Raw genomic sequence first — 22489 nt, forward strand, 5'->3', positions numbered from 1 at the left:
TCCCACCCCCTATCCATATTCACCTCCCCAACCTCCTCCTTCCCAACTCCAGGCTCCATATCTGCCTCAAAGTCCCCACCAACCACCCTTGCCGTCCTTTCTATTGCTACAGTCGAACCATCATCCTCCCACCATACCGCCTCACTCTGTCCTCGGTCATTCTTACCATTCCCTCATTCCACACCCGCCCTCAGTTCGCTCCCCAGGAGGCAGTCATGGACCCATCAGAACCCTCCCTGGTACGTTCATCTGGAAATCATCCCCTCCAGATCCCTTCCCCCTTTGCAACCCTTTCCCTCCGTTGGAACCACTACCCCCTTGGAACCCCTTCCCCCCACCCCCACCCATCACACCCCCTCCCCCTTCCTCCCCCCCCACCCCCCGCTTAGTCCTTTCCTTTTCCTGACTCATTCCTCCACCCATACTTCTTCCTCTGGCCTTACTTCCTCGCCTCTCCACCCTCCTTCCTCCCCCATGGACTCCTTCCTCTTTCCATACTCCTTCCTCCCCCCGGGACTCCCTTCCCCTCTCTGCACTCCTTTCCCCCTCCTATCTCCTTCTGTACACCGTCCACCCCTCCCCTTACACCTACCTCCCCAGTTGCCGTCTTCTCCCCTGTTACCCCCTCCTCCTCCATACTCCCTCCCAACACCTTCATTCCCCCCACCTAACCTCACCCCATCCTGACACCTTCATTCCCTCCCTCCTAACCTCACCCCATCCCGATACCTCTTCCTCTCCCAGTCAATCCTAGACCTTCCTCTCCCACACCCCGGTATATCTTCCTCTCCCAAACACAGTTAGACCTTCCTCTCCACCCCCTCGACCATCAACCATTGTGAGCAGACCCTCAACAGTGACTTTCCAACTTCCGTGGGCTGCTTCACAGCAGAGCCATGTTCATGGGAATCCACCCTGCATGCCATGGACGTTCCTCCAGTGTGCCGTTGCTGTCGGGCTCCAGCATCTTCTGCTCCTTGGACATCCACAGTGTGAGCAAGGCCCTGGCAGTAAGTCCTGACTCCTGCACATCACACTTGACAAGACATGTTCTGCACCAGCGTGCAATCACATCAACATGGAAAGACGATCCAGCGGGGGATGAGTCTAGTAGGCTGGCCGTATAATGATATGCAGATGTATTACAATAAGGTTCCTGACATCCAATGGCAGGGAATGTGGCCTGCCATCAGCGGCTAAGTGGATGAACGCAAACTGGTTTCACAATGTCGTGAGTCCACTCCACTCACACCACCAAGCACACCCGACGGCAGCAGGCACGGATGATTTTGCCCAATGTTTCAAGTCAAACATAAGTCATATTCAACTCAAAATGTTAACTCTGTATTTTTCTCCACAGATGCTGCCAGACATGCTAAGTGTTGTAAAATGCTGTGTGTGCTTTGGTAGGTCTCATGAAGAGGTTCTGATTCTTGTAAGTATTTATTAACTATTCATAACTATGTACATATATATTATAAGATCTAAGCTAGGAACTCTCTTCATGCTTGCCTCTATATACGTCTCTATCCAGTACAAGACTGCCCTCTAGACTCAGGTCATGTGTTCCTTTACATCACACTGTGGGCGGTACTGAATTCAATTCCACAGTAACCTTTCCTATGCCAGACCCTTATACTACACTGAGTGTTTCCAGCACTTTCTCTTTTTATTATCTGGTCACTATCTCAATGCTGTTGGTGGGACAGTATGCAAATTGGCTACTGCATTACATTAAATATTGGCTAAACTTTAAACAGTACCTCACTGGCTGTAGTGTTTTGGGTCTTCCTAAGATTGTATAAAGTGCTATATAATGCAAATTCTTTCTTTCACAATTACACGCTAACAAGGACTGTCTCTTTCCAAGCAGGTAAAAGCACTCTTGTTTAGACAGTTCAACGCAGTTTGTATATAGAGTAAATTGCTAATTGTGCTACATAGTAACTTGCCTTTATTTTTGTTTCTGTGAATTATTTTATTGTAAAGAAATTATGACAGTAGGTTGACCTATAAAAAGTGACCCAATTGTGTAATATTTTCTGTAATTAGAAGAGCTACATGTTCATTTTGGAACAAAAAAAGACTTGCATTAATATAGCACTTCTCACAATCTCAGGATATCCCAAAGCTTTTTAGAGCCAATTAGGTACTTTTTTTTGAACTATAGACACTGTTGGAATATAGGATATATGGCAGCCAATTTGCATACCGCAAGCTCTCATAAACAGCAACGTGATGATGAAAAGATAATCTATTTTGGTGATGTTGAATAGGGGTAAATATTGGCCAGGACATTGGAGGTAACTCCCCTGCTCTTTTTCGAAATAGTGCCATGGGATCTTATAAATCACCTGAGAGAGTAAACGGGGCTTTATAAATATCTCATCCAAAAACCAGAACTTCCAATGGTTCTGTACTCTTTCAGCAAAGCACTGGGAGTATCACCCTAGATTTCTGTGCTCAAGTCTCTGAATTGGGACTTAAACCTACAACCTTCTGACTCAAAGGCAGGAGTGCTACTAATAGCTGACATTACTAAACTTACCTACTATGATCAAGGATAATTTTCCTCAACCAACCTTTTGCTTTCAAACAAAAAAACAAAAATTTAACATGCTATAATCCCAATCTACTATTGCAGAATAAAGACTCATATTATACATTGATTTAAAGGAACCATCAAATCCATTTTTATACAAAAATACAGTAAGGATGTTATACTTCCTTACCTCTGAAGCTGTCTTTTGGATGACCACCACATGGGCATTTGACCCTTCCCATTGTTCTACCACTTGATTGACTTCAGCAGTTTTCTGTTCAAAGGTTGTGTGTGAGTTGAGTAATGTTACTTCATAGAATTCTTGGATATCTGAAACCAAAAAGAGTATTCCTTTGAAAAACAGTACAAAGTAGTGGAAAGATGTTGTTGAAATTTTCTGAATTCCTGGTAGTGTTTTAGGATTCAAAAACACACAAGAAACATATTTTGATAGAATTAATTTCAGAGACTACCAAGTCCCAAATGAAGTTTAAATAATTTATTGATTTGACAAAGAGCAGAGAAGAGAATCATGTTTTTATGCAATTTAATTATGCTTTTAGGCAAGTCTCAATTTTATATCTATTAAGAATGCAATAAAACCAGACTACTTTGTGATAAGAAAATTCCAAATAAGCCTATGCCTTAAATGATTTTCTGTTGCTTTGTAATCCCTCAAGGAAGGTAATAAAATACAATATTAAAGATTTTCAGCACTACTAGTACAGCTCTTTTGCCTTTGCTCATAGGTGTTCCTAAAACTAGAGTATCATTTCTGATGTTTATACTGGTCTCGCTGCATAATTGTTTGCCCATCAGTTCAGCAAATTTACTGAAGCAAATTATCATATAATACATATTTAGCAAAATATTACACATTGTACAGAAACTGAAAATACATTGCCTCATAATTATATCTGTAATTCTATTTCCCTACTGTTATGATCTCAGCTGAGGTTACCACTGGACAAGCCTGATCCCAGAGTAGAACCCAGCTTGATAGATCCTAACTTTTATTTGTTTGTTTAAATATGTGGAGAGTGGTGACTGAACAAAGTCACCAGAGTCAGCTAATGAACTTTCAACAAAACCAGAAAACATTTATTAAACAAGGAAAGATGAACTATATTACAATACTCCTTCACCCAAAACTATACCTTTACAGGTATATACAGATTTGTAAGGATAACCCAAGTTACAAAAGCTATCTTAAACTCTAATGTTCACAACAAATACATAGTCCATATAAACCAATAGGAATACCCTGTAGTCAGACACACCACACTCTGAAATGAAGTGACAACCGGCTGCCATGGATCTCTCCTCAACTACCTCCAGACACTTGTCACACTGTGAGACAACCACTCTCCGTCTTTCACACAACGGTTTCCAATCTCCACTCTCTAAGACCTCGCCTTGGAATCTTCTCCCAAACCAACACTTTCTCTCAGACGCCTTCTGCAAGGGTCCACCTCCAGGGTTTCAAACTCTCCTTCCGATGTTCCTCTTCTCTGGGACACCACATGCATTCAAGCCGTCTTCCACACACTTTCTCTCACTGACTCAGCCATGAATAGTACCACTGCTTCACATGCCCATAGCAAAAAGTTACAGACTTTCAGCTATCTCTTTGGACCTTCTTGCCTCCTGCAAGCTGTTCTCGCTTTAAATCTGCTTTCTGCAGCTCATGTCTCTTTAAATTTGAAGCTTGGAGCCTTTCTCTCTGACCTTCACTCTTAACTTAACTTAACAGGACCTTTTCCAGGTTCCTGTCTTACCTTTGACTAGAAGGTCTGCTTGGGATTTGCTCCTGTTCCACTCCCCTGGATTTTGGGGTCTTTTCTTTAGCTTGGGACTTGCTATCTGTCCCCTTTGCTCTAGTCTCTCTCTGGAAGCTACTTTCAACCAATTTTAGCTTGGGGTTGGCTATCTGTCCCTTCTAGGTAGCTTCTGTTTGGCAGCTGTCTTTAAAACCTGCTGAATTCCAACAGCTTCCAAAACAAGCTGCTGTCTCTAGCTTTTCTGTGTGTGTGTCTGTGGGAGGGATCTGCCTCTCTAGACCCCTGTTGCTAGGCAATAGCACTGTTTTTTCTACTCTTGTGTTTGCTTAACTTTTCTCTAGGGGTCATAAAACTCATTAGAAATGTAGGCATCTTTTTAAAGTGAAACTAAAACTCAATTTGACCTTTCTTAACACAGATACAGAAATACAAATCAAACTTAAACATTAAGGCTAAAATTCATTCCTAACACTCAAAAAATACAAATATAATTTACTTAAGCTATCGCTATTTCCTAACACTACCATTTTAGAAACTTTTCTTAAGATGTTCATAGCTTGGATAGTTCATCCCTCCCAAAGAACTCTTAAATCATGATTTTACGCGTTAGCTTCAGGCACATGGCCAACCCAGAAGAAGGTTAAATCACGCTTGATGATGTCGGGCACGCGTCCTGATGTCATCGCACACTCTCACGATATTACAGTTGGCATGCGCGGGAGTCAGCAGCATGCCTGCCAACAACGAATCAGCCACTGAAGTCAATTAAAAAGGCAACTGACTAGAATTTTACATTGCCTATGCAACTTTTGGGTTGGCCATCTCGTTTTTTCATTTTTCTCATCCAAGGCCGGGATAAAGGAGGGCAGGAGCTATGTGAGTTGTTAGGAGTTCAGATGAGAGTTTGCTGTTGCTTTATTGTTGAGATGTCAGACCTTTTCCTCTGGTTTCTTCTGAAATATTTGCTTTGTTAGCCTTGTTCTGAGCACACTTTTGTTTTGTCAACTCTGTTGAAACATTTCTGCCCAGTGCAGCCTTCAATGCACCAGGCAGTGCCATCTGCATCTCAGCAGATGGGGATTGTGTACTCCACTAGGGGCACCTCCTCTGAGGAGGAAGAGAGGGGTAGAAGGGAAAGGGGGCCAGGTTTCCACAGGCAGCGTCACAGGGAGAGACCTGTGGGAGGAGAGGCGCAGGCACAGTGGGTGCAGGGCCAGCAAGGCCTGCAGGGACAGCAAAGCAGACAGGACCGCAAAAGACACCACTATCCAGCTGCCAGCGTGTACAGGCAGCAATCCACTACCTCAACATTTCCAAGGTCCATTGCTGCAGGAGGCTCCGGCTCTCTAGGGACACCATGACATCATTATGCCATACGATTGGGCCGGAGATCACCTCCAAATGTGCGGGTGGGCACCCAATGCCAGTGCCTGTGAAGGTCACAGAAGCCCGCAATATTTATGCATCCACATATTTCCAGAGGTCAGTGGGAGATCTGTGTGGAGTGTCCCAATCAGCTGTCCATAGCCGTGTAAAGCTCATAGCTGATGCTCTGTTCAGATGGGTCCTCACATTCATTAGTTACCAGATGGACCAAGCCAGCCAGGCTGAGCGAGCCAGAGGCTTCGCAGCTATTGTTGGGTTGCCCCACATGCAGGGTGCCATAGGCTGCCCTCATGGCCATCACAGCGCCGGTGGGTCAGCCAGGTGCCTTTGTGAATAGGAAGGGTTACCACTCCATGAACGTGCAGATAGTATGTGACCACAGGTCACATGTGACCACCAGGTTCTGCAAGTTTGTGTAAGGTACCCTGGCAGCTCTCATGATGTATCCATACTGCGACATTCCCAGGTACCAAGGCTGTTTGTAATTCCAGCTCAGCTGGATGGTTGGTTGCTACATGACAAAGGATATCTGTTGAAAAGGTGGCTCATGTCGCCACTCCGGCACTCTAGGACAGAGGAGGAGGAGAGGTACAATCAGAGTCATGCCTCCACAAGGGCAGTGGTTGAGAAGGCACTAGGGCTACTGAAGATGAGGTTCCGCTGCCTGGACTGTTCTGGGGGTTCCCTGCAATATCTCCAGAGCATGTGTCACTTATCGTTGTGGTCTGCTGGGCTTTGCATAATCTGGCACTGGCAAGGTGGGGCCCACTTGAGGATGAGGATACCGAGGTAGCTCCACGCGCCTGAGAAGAAGAATTTACAGATGGATCTAATGAGAAGCCCAGGCAGGCACAGCTTGAGGAGACGCAGACTTGATGAACCTTCAGAGGGGGGAGGACACCAGGGAGGCCTTGATTCAACACTCCTTTAGCTAGGCTGTCAAGGCTTGGCTTCCGTCTCAGTGCAAGGGGACCTGGGCAGGCACAGCTTGAGGAGACACAGACTTGATCAACCTCCAGGGAGGCAAGGACACTAGGGAGGCCTTGATTCAACACTCCTTTAGCTAGGCTGTCAAGGCTTGGCTTCCATCTCAGTGCAAGGGGCCGCCTCCATCATACACATTTCTGGGAAGGCATGCCATGACCCCAATGTCACTTCACAACCTCTGTAATAAAGTTTGTTGCCCCTGCAGTCTATCATAAGGCACTGATAAGGCCTGCACCTATGGAAAACTTGAGGGACACTCAGGGCATTGAAACAAAATCTCGCTTCATCTCCTCACCAGAGTTACAAATAAGGAACAAAACATAATATGGTTGCCAAAGTCACACAAAAACAATACATAGCACTGATGAAATGAATGCATGTCACCATGAAAACCCCACCTGTGCTCATGGTGCCTTAAATTTACACTTGCAATTGCTATGTTTTGGTGCCCACCCCCCTCGCTGGGCAGTGGCATTTGAGGCAGATTGTTGACTCTGCTGTCGCATTGGCCCTGATGATCTTGCCGGTCGCCTCTGGCCGGTGGGGCCTACACAGGCTCCACCTGGGAGGATGCGACCAGCGACATGGCTGGGCACTCTACAGTTGTCAAGGCCTCAGAGATGTCACGGTCACTGGCAGAGGGACAAAGGAGCTGCTGCCCTCGTCTTGAACACCATGAGAGGAGCCCAAAGAGATGATAGGCAGCTCGTCTACCAGTGTGAGGTATGTCTGAACCTCCTTGCTCACCATTGATGGACGGGCACCTAGCAGAGAGACTAGGTGCCTCATCATCTCTCACACTGGCAGTGACTTCCTGAGGTCACAGCCGGTGTTTGGGTTTGCAGGTCTGAGCGCAACCCCAGGAACCCCTGATTCTGTTCCTGGAGATGCCTCTCCATGAGAGTCACCATTCTCTGTGTACTCGGTGGTCAGGGTCAACACAGTGCTCAAGCTCCACATGGACTCCTCCATGATAGATACCATGATACACTGACCCTCAGGGATCACCATCAGAACTTTCCGCACATCCTGCTGGACATCCAGCATTTGTTGCCTGTTCGTCATCTGCCTCAGGCTCAGCATGGTCCTGATCTCCAGCAGTCCTCCGACGGCTGGCGGCCTGGGCACTATCTGCTTCTGCCAGCTCTTCATACAACTGTAATGTGACCTCACCACAGTGCACTCCAAATAGAGCTGACATGCTATAGCCCACTGATGTGCCTGTATCTGCGCTGGTGCTTGGTGCAGAGAGTGGATGTGATGCGGGTGCATTGCTCGGCGCTTCCTCCTCGGATATCTAGAGGAGGGTCCTCGGGACCATGAGGGTGGCACTTCTGAGGGATACATAGAATATGTCCATTAAGAACATCATCATTAAGTGTATGTACAAGCATGATAGTTACTTGCCAAAATCAATACGTGCCTCACTGAGGCATTGTGAGTGCCCAAGCGTAGGGTACACTGGATTTGAACTTCTCATTGGGGATGCCACGACCGTGCCCTTCTTGCACACTACCCCGGTCTCTCATCAGCCTACCTACGTAAACAAGTGCATTCATTAGTCCACCACTATCTGCAACATCATTCCAGCCTCGCTACCCGTGCCCCCCCACCCCGGACAGCCAACTTGATGTGCCTATCAGATTGGTACTCCTCGCCCTTCTTACACACAAGGTTAGTGGCAACATCTCCCACCCTTGGCAGGCACAGGGATATGTGCCATTTGGCACTATGAATCTCACACCCCTGTATGTCGTGACTTATGGCCACCTTCCAAGACATCTATACTCAGTTCTATGCAAAGTTGGTACTCACCCTTTTGGAGCACAGAAGATCATTGAACCATTTCTGGTACTAGATCCATGTGTGGCGCACCAATTCATGCCCACTTACCTGGGCAGCCACCTCCATCCAGGCATTGTTCATCTGGTGGGGTGGCCTCCTCTTGCCATTCCATGGCATGGGTATTTTACGCCAGGCACTCACTGCCTCCACTAGAGTTCACAGACAGTCATCTGAGAATCATGGGGCAGGTGCTCACCAGCATTAGCATCCCACCTGCTGCACCCACTAGGTGCTGAGGCCATCACTTATGCCAAAGGTGCTGGCGTGGGTAGGGTTTGAAATATAACCTTAGACAAAGTCGCGCAAGTAGGCCGGACCCCTAAGAAGAGGAGGCGGAGCCGTGCTGGCATGGGTAAGGTTTGAAATATAACCTTAGCCGAAGCCGCGCAGGAAGGCAAGACCCCTGTTAAACCGCATATACATATACCTCAGATAACTAAGTTGTTAGAACCGTGCGGATATATCGCGCAGAGATAGATGAAAAAATAGGAATCGAATGCTGTCAGGGAAACAAAATAGCGCTATGGAACTCGACTGGAGAACCGCGGACTCCATTACGAGGTTCATAGCAGAGCAACAGCCAAAATTAATCACTAAAATGCAGAAGGAAGGGTGGAACCCACAGGGAACCCCCGGGGAACAAAAAAGGTGGTGGTCAGAGCAAAAAAAAGGATAAGGAAAAGAAAGGGATGATGGTTATTATCACACTGTACCTATAGTTGTGCAGAAGGGTTAATACTAAATTCCAGTCGACTAGAGAGAGAGAAACAAAGTCAGATCCAGAACAGATCAGAACAGTGGCGGCAGCAGCCTGCAGTGACACTGATCAAGAGGGGGAAAGCTCCGAGGGAGAAACCTATGAAGGAGCTGAGGCAGTTCCGCCGTCGTATGAACCAACCGCCCCACTGTGCCCATTGAATCCCATGGCCCCGATAGCAGTAACTGTTAGGAAAAGTAAAGTCAGGAAAGATGAATTGAAACCCAAAGGGAGAAAGGGGGCTGAGGAATAGGGGGAGGATGAAGAGATTGAGAGGGTTACGAAGAAAGTTAAGCACGTACCATTCAGCCCGGGGGAGAAACAGGTTTTGTTCAAAGAACTGCTGACACTTAAAACTCGGCATAGCAACCCAGATTTTTGGACCAAACTGCGGGAAATACAAGATTTCCATGCAATGCACCCCCTTGATAATCACATACTGGTGAAGGCTAAATGCCCAGGGGATATTTGGGAAGATTACCCCTACAGTTTAGGAATGGAGACTGGGCGAAACCTGAGGACGTCCTGGACCAGGAGAAGGCGACTGACCTACACAAGGAGTTTGAGAGGGCAGTCAAGGAAGCTTTGGGGGAGGGTGAAACGAATTGGGGGTGTATAATGTCCCGTGAGGGATGACAAGATTTTCCTGAAAATGTGGAAAGATGATTGGGACTTGAAAGGTCCGCTACTCAATTTTCTGTAACTTAAAAAAATGAATTAATCTAAGTCACAAGAGCTGCTTGCGCTGGAGAGAGAGAGAAAGAGGGAAAAGGGGCGTACCCCTAGGGGAGTTAATAAGCACTGACAGGCAGGGGAAATGTGAGCTTTCGTCAGTTTGATTGTCCCAGAAGGTGGAGCCTTCAAGATCCCTTTATTTCCCACACTGCTATTTGAAGTTTCATTTAGAATATGAGAGTTTTAAGTCATTAAGTTAAGGATACAGGAATATAAATACATATCTGGAAATATATGTTTGTTTGTGTGCAGGGAAGCATTCATATGTGAGCTTTAATGTGTTTTCTTCCGTAAATTGTTATTTGTGTATGCAGTTCAGCACTTTAGGGTTGAAAGCCCCATGTTAGATTAAAGGAAAAGTATACTAAAACATCCCAAAGTTTTGAGTATAAGGATTGAGTTGAGATTTCTGGCAAAAAGGGTCGCAATTTGAAGATATCATAAAGCTAGACAGGATTAGATGAACCAACCTTTGTACCACCCCCTTTGCAGACTAGCATCACCAGCTTCCAAGCTAATTGGGATTGATACATACGAGTTACATTAACTCATACGAGTTAGTATTCTAAAATTCTGAGGGGAAAAATTACCTGAAGTTCAAGGGATTCTAGGAAAACCAAAAGACATAAACACAAGGCCTAGGTGGTTCCAATGGATAAAAAGGGGTTTCTTATGAAGAGATTAATTAAATGTGAAAGGAAATCTGCATCCCAACAGCACTGTTATTTAAATTTGGGACAATCTTGAGGTGTAAAGTGCAGTGTAGTTTAGAAGATTACTTTTGAATCACTGAGGAGTGACGATCCCAGGCAGTGGAGGCACTCAGGTAAAAGCCTCCCTGTACATGGACGACGTCGCCGTCTTCTGCTCGGATCCGCTGTCGGTGCGCAGACTGATGCACGTCTGCGACCAGTTCGAACTGGCCTCGGGAGCCAAGGTAAATCGTGGGAAGAGCGAGGCCATGTTCTTTGGGAACTGGGCTGACCGATCCTTTGTCCCCTTCACTGTCAGGGCTGACGGCCTGAAGGTGCTGGGGATATGGTTCGGAGGGACCGGGGCATGCGTTAGAAACTGGAAGGAGCGAGTGGCTATGGTGAAAAGGAAACTGGGCATGTGGGAGCAACGCTCCCTCTCCATTGCGGGTAAGAACCTGGTCATCAGGTGTGAGGTACTCTCGCTGTTGCTGTACGTGGCGCAGGTCTGGCCCATTCCACACTCCTGCGCGATGGCGATCACTCGAGCCATCTTCCGCTTTATCTGGAGGTCGAAAATGGATCGTGTCTGCAGGGACGCGATGTACAAGCCTCTAGATAAAGGGGGAAAAAACGTGCCCAACATCGCCCTCATACTGATGGCCACCTTTGTGTGTGGCTGCATCAAGCGGTGCGTAGACCCTCAGTACACAAACACCAAGTGTCACTACGTGCTGAGGTTCTACCTGTCCCCGGTGTTGCGAAGGATGGGTCTGGCCACGCTGCCGCGGAACGCTCCAAGTAGTTGGACCGTGCCGTACCACCTGTCCCTGGTGGAAAAATTTATGCAGAAAAACACCTTTGACCACAAGTCCATCAGGCAGTGGTCAGCACGTAACGTCCTAGAGGCCCTGAGGGATAAGGAGAGGGTGGACCCTGTGGGATGGTTCCCCGAGCAGACTGTCAAAGTCATTTGGCAGAATGCCTCATCGCCAGAACTTTCCAACAAGCACCAAGACGTAGCTTGGCTGGTGGTGAGAAAGGCCCTCCCCGTCAGATCCTTCCTACACGCCAGGAGTCTCACCCCCTCTGCACGATGCCCTCGAGGTGGCTGCGGTGGGGAAGAGACCGTTGTTCACCTCCTTGTGGATTGTGCCTTTGCAAAGAAAGTCTGGAGAGAGATGCAGTGGTTGCTGTCGAGGTTCATCCCGAGCAGTTCTGTGACACAGGACTCTGTGCTCTACGGGCTGTTCCCAGGGACACACACCGAGGCAAACATCGACTGCAGCTGGAGGATCATCAACTCGGTGAAAGAGGCGCTTTGGTCTGCCCGAAACTTGTTGGTCTTCCAGCACAAAGAGTTGTCCCCGACCGATTGTTGCGGACTGGCACAATCCAAAGTCCAGGACTACGTGCTGAGGGACGCACTAAAGCTTGGGGCAGCTGCCGCCAAGGCGCAATGGGGAAGGGTCGCTGTCTAAGACCTTTCTACCACAGCGCACCGAGAGACTGGGAACTGTTTAGAGCCCCTCGGGCTGTACAGATCAAAACGAAAGGCTGTAAATGATTGTAATATTGTTTGTACTGATGCACCTGGTGATACATTTTGTAAAAGTTTAACCTGGATTGTACCCTTGTAATGTTGTTTTTGAAATGGTTTTGAATGTGATTGAAGATTTTTTATGAATAAAGTATATTTTTACAAAAAAAAAGATTACTTTTGAATCACTAGGATGCTATCTAAGATAAAGAATGTGTCAATAAACATATGGGAATTATAACTTGGATACAAATCAATACACATAAGAAAGAGGTAGTTTTAATTTTGATAGCGTAAATTACATTTCTTACAAAGTTTAAAATTTGAGATTTGGTTCGTGATAAAGTTCTCAAAAAGGAATTTTCATTTTAAAAGGTTTGACAACAATTGGCACTAATTCAAATGCTGCAAGCTTTTGTATTTGTAAGTCTGTTCCCAAAATATGAAGCTAAGCTCAAAACCTTGACAAAGTTTGGCAGAAATCCAATTTTTGGCTGAGTTAATGAATCTAAAAGAAACGGGTCAGACACAAGATGAAGAAGCAAAACATGTCAATACCTGATTTCTGTTTTTAAAACTGTTATGAGAATACTTTATTGGACTGTAAAGTCTCTCCAGACAACCTGAACAAGATAAGATGGTAGCTGTTGCATGTTTAAAATGGTATGAGGAAATTAGGAGAATGAGTTAGGGCAAGAGGACACAATATACAAACTTTTTAAGGGAAGTGAATTTGATAATCTGGCCATCAACTGAGACATTGGAAATGCACAGGGGGAGATAAGCAAAGATCTAGAGACAGAGATAAAAACAAAAAGCTAAAAGCTACTGCGGATGCTGGAAATCCAAAACAAAAACAGAATTACCTGGAAAAACTCAGCAGGTCTGGCAGCATCGGTGGAGAAGAAATCAGTCAACGTTTCGAGTCTTCATGACCCTTCGGCAGAACTGAAGCATAGTTAGGAGAAAGATGAAATATAAGCTGGTTTAAGGTGGGGGGGCGGGGGGAGAGAGAGAAGTTGAGGGTGTGGTGATTGTGGAGATAAGCAAGCAGTGATAGGAGCAGATAATCAAAAGATGTTAGAGACAAAAGGATCAAAGAGGTGTTGAAGGTGGTGATATTGTCTAAGAAAGGTGCTAATTAAGAATGGAAGACAGGATACTCAAGGTACAGCTCTAGTGGAGGTGGGGTGGAAAGATTGACAAAGTTTTAGTTTTAGATTTAAAAATAATGGAAATAGGTGGGAAAAGAAGAATCTATATAAATTATTGGGGAAAAAAAGGGAGGGGGGAGAAACGGGGTGGGGATGGGGGGAGGGGGAGTTTAAGATCTAAAGTTGTTGAATTCAATATTCAGCCCGGAAGGCTGTAAAGTGCCTAGTCGGAAGATGAGGTGCTGTTCCTCCAGTTTGCGTTGGGCTTCACTGGAACAATGCAGCAAGCCAAGGACAGACATGTGGGCAAGAGAACAGGGTGGAGTGTTAAAATGGCAAGCAACAGGGAGGTTTGGGTCATTCTTGCGGACAGACCGCAGGTGTTCTGCAAAGCGGTAGAGACAGACAGATATCCTCTTTGACAATAGAGAACCTGAACTCAAGAGAATCTTAAGATGGAAAAAAAAACATAGAGGTAAAACTATGTCGAATCTGTAGTTCAGGAATTGAAATGTAAGGAGAAATAATACTTAACAACAATTTACCACAAGATGTATATAGGTAAAGGGACAGCTGGAAAAAGTCTAAATAGATGTATTACTGATTGTATTCATGTGCCTGCGAGCTACAAAGAGTAAGGCCACAGGATTAACACTATGATGACAGACAGTTAAACAGCTCCCAGAGAGAACCGCCACTGGAAGTGAAGATAGTGAGCCATTGAAAGATAGGATAAGAAGGTGCATTGTAGAGTTGTTTAAGGAATTGAGGTCTGACATGAGACAGCAGCAGGAGAGAGTAAACTGGAAGGAGTGGGGGTGCCTACCCAGATGGATTCAGATCAGGGAACTCATTTCACAGGAAGAGTTAAATATAAACAGAAATTCCACATTCCCTACCAGCCACAGAGCTCAGGGATGGTGGAAAGGATGAACTGAACTTTAAAAAAACAACAATCACAAAAGCAATTCAAGAGACAGGGAACAGCCCAATATTCTAATGCGCCTTAGGGCTACCTCAAGCAGAACCACCAGGTTCACCCCATTTGAAATAATGACAAGGAGAGCAATGCAGTTACCCGAGGGAATCATAATAGTAGTGGGAGATGTAGGACCACTAAAAGGAAGGATGCGAGACCAAGTGAGGGAATTAAGTAAGCAATTGCATGAGTTAAGGAAGGAAGTCAGAGACTGACAGGTGATTAAGGATATGGAAACAGGCAAATCCAAAGAGTAACAATGGACCAAGTGGGGAATAAGGTGATGGTCAAGGTGAGCCTGGAGCAAACAGGCATGGATCATACGAGATAATTATGACAGGTGGTACATGCGCACTTGTAGATATGAGAACGGGACGTAAATGGAGGCATTACACACAGTTAAAGATACATGACAATTGACCAAGCGGCAACCAGGAGAACGGGAGCCGATGTTAATGTCTCCACAGATCTACGATCGTGGTCATGGGCGTATCAGTACTGGCAACAAGGTCGGGGATCATCACTGCTCATCCCACACCACAGGAGGAACTTTGGCATAGCATGGACAGTGCCGAATGCGACACGCAATGGGGAATGACAAATGTAACAGTCGGAAAACAAGTGCTCTTGAATTGTAGTAAGAGTTTGCTCCAAATCGGGCACAGTAGTATCCGAGACTTGACACATGCAAGAGATTGGTGGGGGCTGTTTGCGACAGTTGACACTTCTATCAAATTCCCAAATTTAACTACTGTGTGTTTTAAGCATAAGGAATGGGCTGGGCAGTTCAAATTTGTCTGCGAGTTAGAGAGCCATGTTTATGTAGCGTGTTTAACAGTGTATGAAACCATGGTTACTCATTCTCACGATAGCGATTCTAAATGGAACATTTGTAGCCCAAATAATAATGATATACCGACTTGGGGAAACAATGGCCAGAGGTGGATATGGGAAGTCCGCCCAAAAGAGGAAATTAGTACTACTACCCAACTACCTCCCACGACTATCCCCACAAGCCAAGTCAAGGCAACCAAAGCCTCTCAAACCACGCCACCTTGTCCGGTCATGTACCCAGGGCCGACACATGGTCTCGTATTGATCAACCAAAATAAAGCTTTATATGATAATGTACACACACCATGAGCTGGTACCCGTAGTCTTGAATGTATCCGGTGTCGCACTGCCCCAGTGGTGCCCAACCCACACCTAAGCACTGTATACGGCTCTGACGAGCCAGTTGATGGTTGAAGCAGTCCAGTTTAACAACAGGATGCGGTTAGGCCCAGAAGGAAACCGAGACAAGCGCAGCCTGATAAATGATGCTGCCACGTTATTCAATACAGGAATATCAATAGTTAATTCCATCGACCTAGCAACTGTAGATCAAAACCTGAGCTTTAAGCTTAAGGAGATTTTAGGGCGGGGACAGGGGATCCAGGATACACAATTAGATACGGACCAGGACGTGACACGGTTAATTCAAAGCCTGGCTACCGTGCTCGAAAATCATGTGGGGACTATCAATAAATTAATTGAAATAGGGAAAAATATTTCAGACGAAGCGAGCAGAAATGATGTTTGCAGCACCTATGGATCTTGGGCGTTGTACCAAGCCCGAGAGAATTTAAGACAGATTAATGAAGGGGTAGTTCCTTTATGGGTAACTAATGAGTATTTACTGAATCTCTCACGACACAAGAATCGTGAATTGACCGGTTCCCAGCTCAGAGGTTTAACACGCGTATATAGAATGAATGTTGAATGTACAGTGAATAGTAATATGCTAATAGGCATCAAATTAGTAATACCTGTCATACCTATGTCAACACCTGGCAGGACATTATATAGAGTAGAAAATATTGGGGTTATACGGGGGGGGATTACTATATTAAGTATCATGGTATTCCACCATACGCAGTAGACATAGAAGGAAATATAGTTAGCACTACATTAGAAGGGTGTAGCATAGAAGCCACCACAGTAGTATGTGCACATCCAATATATGAGACGGAGGAAGCGAAGTGTGGATTTAAAGCAGCCGCAAACTGTACAATGGAAACTATATGGGCTACAAAAGAACCAACCCATGTTGCATATACAGGGAATGGGAGATATTGTATCACCATGTGGCAGGAAAGAATCCAGTATGGGGGTAACCAGATATGCCCCATCCACAATCATTAGGTGTGCCTACACCCGCAGGTGCCAGCAAGGGTGGGGAAGGCGGCACTGGTTGAAATATAGAAGAGAGGAACGACTACTATTCAGATTAAGGAAAGCCTTAAGGATAACCTGACTCAGTATTTGAACCAGTTTTCCTATGAAATTCCTCTACTATCAGAGCATCTCACCGCAATTCGGAGACAGGCTCAGCAGATATACAAAACTTATTATACACCTCAGCAACAGGATAGAGCCTTAAAGACGGATATTGAACAAATAGATTCTTCCACATGGTGGGAGGACCGGGTAAGTGGGCATGAATTGGTGCGCCACACATGAATCCAGTACCAGAATTGGTTCAATGATCTTCTGTGCTCCACAAGGGTGAGTACCAACTTTGCATAGAACTGAGTGTTGTTGTGTCTTTGATGAACGGACCACAGGAGACTCAGGTACAGGTTAAAAACCCCTGGATTCAGATTATCTCCCATGCCCTAGTTATACTTCAGCTGATATTGATTATGTATTTAACATACTTGATTCATCGCACCCGGAAGTCACAGAAAAGGTGGCTTTGGGGGAGTTTTAGTAGATGGAGTCGGAATCTGGTAAGCCAGAGGTTCGGATTAAAGGACCAGATGATACAGATGGTTTGAACAGTACCCGTACCCTTTACGTGTCAAAGCTGGATGACTGGCCAGCATCAATGGGTGGCGGTGCGTAAAGTGGGGGGGAGCGGACACCACTGTAGTTGGCTACCTTGGGCTAAGCCAAGGGCCAAAAGCGTGGACTGTTAGGGGGAAATAAAGGAATACAGTAATGGTCAAGGGACTTGACTTAAAATATCCCAGCATGCAAAACCATAATTGCTAAGTAGTTAACATTTAAAGTTCAGGCTGGGACAGAGAGAATGCTGAACCTTGCACATTCTCAGGGCTTGCGAGCATCAGCAAGGCCACAATGGACGAAGAAGAATATAAATATGATAGAAGAGTTAGACTGGAGTCAGGGAATGGCAATAACATAGATTAAGTGTGCTTTTCAACAGATATGGGAAGAACAGATGGTCCCAGCTTAGATAGGAAGACAGGTCTCTGCCTGGGTGTAGGTGGGGCCAGATGATGCATGTACCTTTGTACCAGAGACTTGTCTGTTTAATGTAAACCTATATGATGACAAGATCAAAATCTGGGAACTGTTCTTGTACGTGACCAATAATGTATAAATATGATGAACACCTGTAGTTTAGCAGAGTACTGTCTCAAGTTGCATTGAGATGGTGCCCTCCTTGCAATTGCTCGAATAAACGATCGTAACCTGTACCCGAGTCTCCTGTGGTCCCTTCATCAAAGACACAACAACACTCAGTTCTATGCAAAGTTGGTACTCACCCTTGTGGAGCACAGAAGATCATTGAACCATTTCTGGTACTGGATCCATGTGTGGCGCACCAATTCATGCCCACTTACCTGGGCAGCCACCTCCATCCAGGCATTCTTCATCTGGTGGGGTGGCCTCCTCTTGCCATCCTGTGGCATGGGTATTTCACGCCAGGCACTCACTGCCTCCACTAGAGGTCAGAGACAGTCATCTGAGAATCATGGGGCAGAGTGCCCACCAGCATTGGCATCCCACCTGCTGCACCCACCAGGTGCTGAGGCAATCACTTATGCCAAATTGTCCAGTCTCTCATCGACAGCTCCATTAGGCTCCTCCCCAACTCCCGGCAGCCTTCAGGGAGCCACCTGGGCTCATTTTAAATCCCATTCCAGGTCACCATTCGACCCGGCACCTGCCATGCTCCTGCCCCCGCCGGCAGCACTGCACCAATGTCCTGGTATGTTTCACGCTGGCCAGCCCTTATTTGGTCAACCAGCATGAAGTCACATTGTTCCGATGTTCGCAGACGGAAGCAGACATCCCAGCCACTTCCGGGCCCGTCGATCACACATGCCCAACAAGCGCAAAATTCAGGTCCATGTTTTTGGCCTAACCCACATGGGGCGAACGGATCACCTGTTTTATACCCAGAACGCTTTTACTCTCCCCTAAATGTAATGCATCTGAAGTTCTATTGCTGGCATAATGCTGCAACAGGGTGTTGTTTTCTCGCTGTCAAGACTCTAATGAACATCTTGAGCAGCTGGTCATTTGTCATGCAACAGAACTGAGATTATGACCACAATATCCAATCTCAACATTAAAGTATCTCAAACACGACTCCCTCCAGTAACCGAAACAAACATTAATCCCTCCCCCGCCACCACAATTAAAGGGCATAAATATCGTCATTTTAATTAACACTTCAGAATTTTTATTTCATGGTTTGAAATGCATACTACTATTGAATTTCCATTCATCAGGCTGAATAATATGTCACGGCACTGAGGACAGATTCTTCACCTGGAAGTCAGCGGCCTTCCGACTTCTGGGCCTGCCTTTGAAACCTGCCCAATAATGCACTAATTAGGTCACTTGAATTTGCAGGGCAAGTTTGAGGCCTTCATCATGCCCAGTGACGGAAGGCGGAATGTCGTTCTCCGAGGTGGTTGGCTGTGACCCGAGCTAAGTCACGACCAGTAATTTAAAGGGCCCCCAGCACAGGACAGTGTCAGGGGACCTAGCAAATGCCAGCATTGTTCAGATTTTGGACGATCATTTGGGCTTCAACTATTTCCAGGCTTTTAAAGTGTGTTTATTTATTTGAGTTCTTCTGTCTCCAAACTTTGCGACTGAGCAGAGGTGGCATTCTTTTTGAACCTAAACAAGTTTTCCATATCTTTGCCTGGAGGAGTTCTCTAGTTGTTGCATGTTTCCCTCCAGAGATATCTGAGCCATTGGAGCAAGGGGAGAGGCAGAGAAGGGCCAAACCAGCTCCTTGATTTAATGAGGACTCCCTCAGAGCCCTCCTACTAGTGTCCAACTGACCTGAGCAGCTGATGCCATCCGGTGGAAAGAGGAGGAAGCCAAGCCAAACACGTGCTGCTTGGGAGGAGGTGACCGAGGAGTTCAGCAGTGTTGGGCTGGTGAGGAGAACCTGGTATCAATGCCAGAAGAGGCTCAATGACCTCAGGAAGGCAGCCAGGGTGAGTAAGGCCTCAGTATGTGCAATCTTGTGCTAGTGTGCTGCAGGACGCATCATGAAGGTAGAAGGAAAGTGAAATTGGCTGGAGCTCCAAGGCAGCATGATGCAATAAAGACTTAGCTATTAGTGACGATGTCAGTGTGCTCTTAAAGCTTTGATCTAGTTGAAGGGTAGGTGGTTGGCAGAATGTGCAGAGGGATGAGCATAGCATCCAGGTTGCCATGCATATGAGTGCAATCTGACACATCTTTTCAGGAGAAGTGAGCCCACAATGCCTGAGAGCGAGGCTGGACTGGCGGGGGTGTCCCTAACCTAGTCATCCTGAATCCATTTTAAGAGGAGGTGTTGAAGCTTACTGACACAGAGTCATCCAAGACCACTGGCAGAGGCGAGATTGGAGGAAGGCCTGGGGCTGGTGAGATGGCAAAAGGCACAAACTGATAGAAAAGGGGTGAGGGCAAGTGGGAGATGGATGGAAGTTTGGCGTGATGCAATGAACCTTAATATAGTTCAGAAACTGAAACCCTGGCAAGCTTCATAAATAGAAGCTTCAGATGCTCGTACAAATGTGCATTGTGTCTACACAGTCTCATCTCTCATGTTGAACATGAATAATGTTGCAGAGGTTAGTGATTTTGCGCTGATATGACAAGGTCTGTGATGCCCACTAACCCCCCTGACTTATGTCTCTTTGTCACAGGTGAAGCCTCTTCTGCGTTCACTCTTCCAGATGCCATGCCGTCACTCCTCTCTAAGGAGGAGGAAGAACCCTCAGAGGATGCAACCCACATCCTCTCTCTGACCCAAGCACCTTCACAAATACCGGCACCTTGGCAGGGATTCATGCATTGGACCAGGGACAAGCACAGGCTGGTAAGGGCACTTCACAGTCGTACATGCAGCTGCTGGAGATTGTGGTGGAGCCTTGAGCAGGTAGACGAATATCTGGGGTGATCCAGAAACTGATTCTGAGTCGGATGATGATACTCTGCAGTCGTCCCTAAGGCAGCAGGCGCTGTATGTCCAGCGTGAGATCCATGAAGATTTTGCAGGTATACCAGAGCAGTTGTGTGCTCAGGCCCAGACTGTGGAGGTGTCCAATGAGGCCATATGCACTGTGATCACCCAGTCTTTGGAGTGCCAAACATCATCCATGGTCAGACTGGCAACTGTCCTGGAGGGGCAAACCAAGCGCATTGCAGATGCAATCGTTGGTATGTACTCCGACCTGCATACCATCCCCAGACTCTGAGCTCAGGGGCCCAGAGCCAGGGCAACAGGGGAACTGGGACCATGGGCTCAACTCATGGGACCTCACCAGTTGGCAGAAACGAAAAGGTTAGTGGGTTGACAAGATGGTGACAGGATTCGCACAGTGCACATGAACAAAAGTTTGTACACATAGCGTTCACATATCTCTGAAGCTGGGACTTATGAGACAATTGAAACCTCTGCCTTATTAAGGCATCCCTGGTGCCACTGCCATCCACGTAATCATGGCCAGGGCCTTCAACCTGAACGTCACTGTGTTCCCTCACCTCATCCTCGCCCTCATCCTCTGAGGAATGACCCCTATCTGCTGTGCTGTGAGTTTTGAAGCATGAAGGAAGCGTGGCTGCTGCTCGGGTACCTGGTGCATACCTGCATGATCGGGCGATGGTGATCACAGACCAGCTGGACATTCAACAAGTGGAAGCCCTTTCTGTTGATGAAGGTGCAGAGCTATCCAGTAAGAGCCTTTATGGCGATGTGAGTACACTCAATGCACCATGGGGAATCACCATAAAACCTCAGGCTCTATCCAGTTGACTCTGTTCATCCAGTGTGAAGGAGATGTAATTCCCTATCCTTTGAAATATTGCATCAGTGAAGACCTTGATGCAGTGGTGTGCAGCAGGCTGAGGTATGCCACTGAAGTCTCCACAGGCTGCCTGAAAGAAGCCTGTCATGAAAAAGTTGAGCGCAGCAGTGACCTTCAGAGCTACAGGCATCGGGTGACCCCAACACAGTTGGAGGATATCTCTCCTGTGAGCATATCAGAGAGTGATATGACTATGGCTCTTGATGGCCTGAGCCTTCTCTTGCATTGAGTCTCTGACATTTGCAGATAGCTCAGTTTCTGCCTGTATACTTGAGGGGCTGCATAAAGCCCTCTGTGCCTCTGCTGAGAAAACATGACGATATTCCAGTTCTTTCAATTTTTGAACTCTGCCCAACCATTTGCATTTGTCTCTCTTGGATCTTCCACATAATCACTGTTTGCTTTCCAAAGCATGTTCTTCATTCATTGCATCTAGATAATCCTAGTATTCCTCTCAACCAATTTATCTCTGCTGGTATTATCCTTTGCTTCTCAATTTTTCTCATGTTCCAACATTCAGATCGGTTACAAGAATAAGAGGATAATCATCACTTCATAAACTCTTGTCTTTGTCTGCATTGCATTATCTTTAGCCTTCCAAAGCTTGCTTAATCTGCCAATAAGCAGCAGGAGCAAGTCCAATCCTTCCTTTTAAGCCTTCTTCATAGCGCTCCTTCTCATAAGGACAGAAGAAATTGGAGCAGGAGCAGACCATAAAGCTAATTGAGCTTGCTCCGCCGTTCAATATAATCATGGCTGATCTTCTGCCTCAACTCTACTTTCATACCTTTGCCAATATGATGAGTGATACACTGCCAGCTCGTAATGAGCGTGCACTTCATACCGACCAGTGGCTTAGAAGGCGATATAATATCTGGAAAACAAATGCTGTGTGACAGAATTTCTAGGCCTAAGAATTTAACTTACATTTGCATGGTACAGATGCTTTGAATGGTAACTGGAATTCATCCCATCTGCTAAA

The 22489-nt window shown here is 46.2% G+C and overlaps 1 protein-coding gene across 1 annotated transcript in view; it reads right to left on the minus strand.

Annotated features, from left to right (window-relative positions):
* Positions 1–22489, minus strand: part of LOC144682415 (disks large homolog 2-like) — a 1267833-nt gene that overhangs the window by 1074739 nt on the left and 170605 nt on the right. Inside the window, exon 3 of the mRNA XM_078544824.1 lies at positions 2733–2872. Within this exon, the coding sequence (XP_078400950.1) occupies positions 2733–2872 (140 nt within the window). The remainder of the gene's footprint in view (positions 1–2732; positions 2873–22489) is intronic.

The sequence above is a fragment of the Cetorhinus maximus genome, chromosome 7, assembly GCF_964194155.1.
Source record: "Cetorhinus maximus chromosome 7, sCetMax3.hap1.1, whole genome shotgun sequence".
In the NCBI taxonomy this organism is placed as follows: Eukaryota; Metazoa; Chordata; class Chondrichthyes; order Lamniformes; family Cetorhinidae; genus Cetorhinus; species Cetorhinus maximus.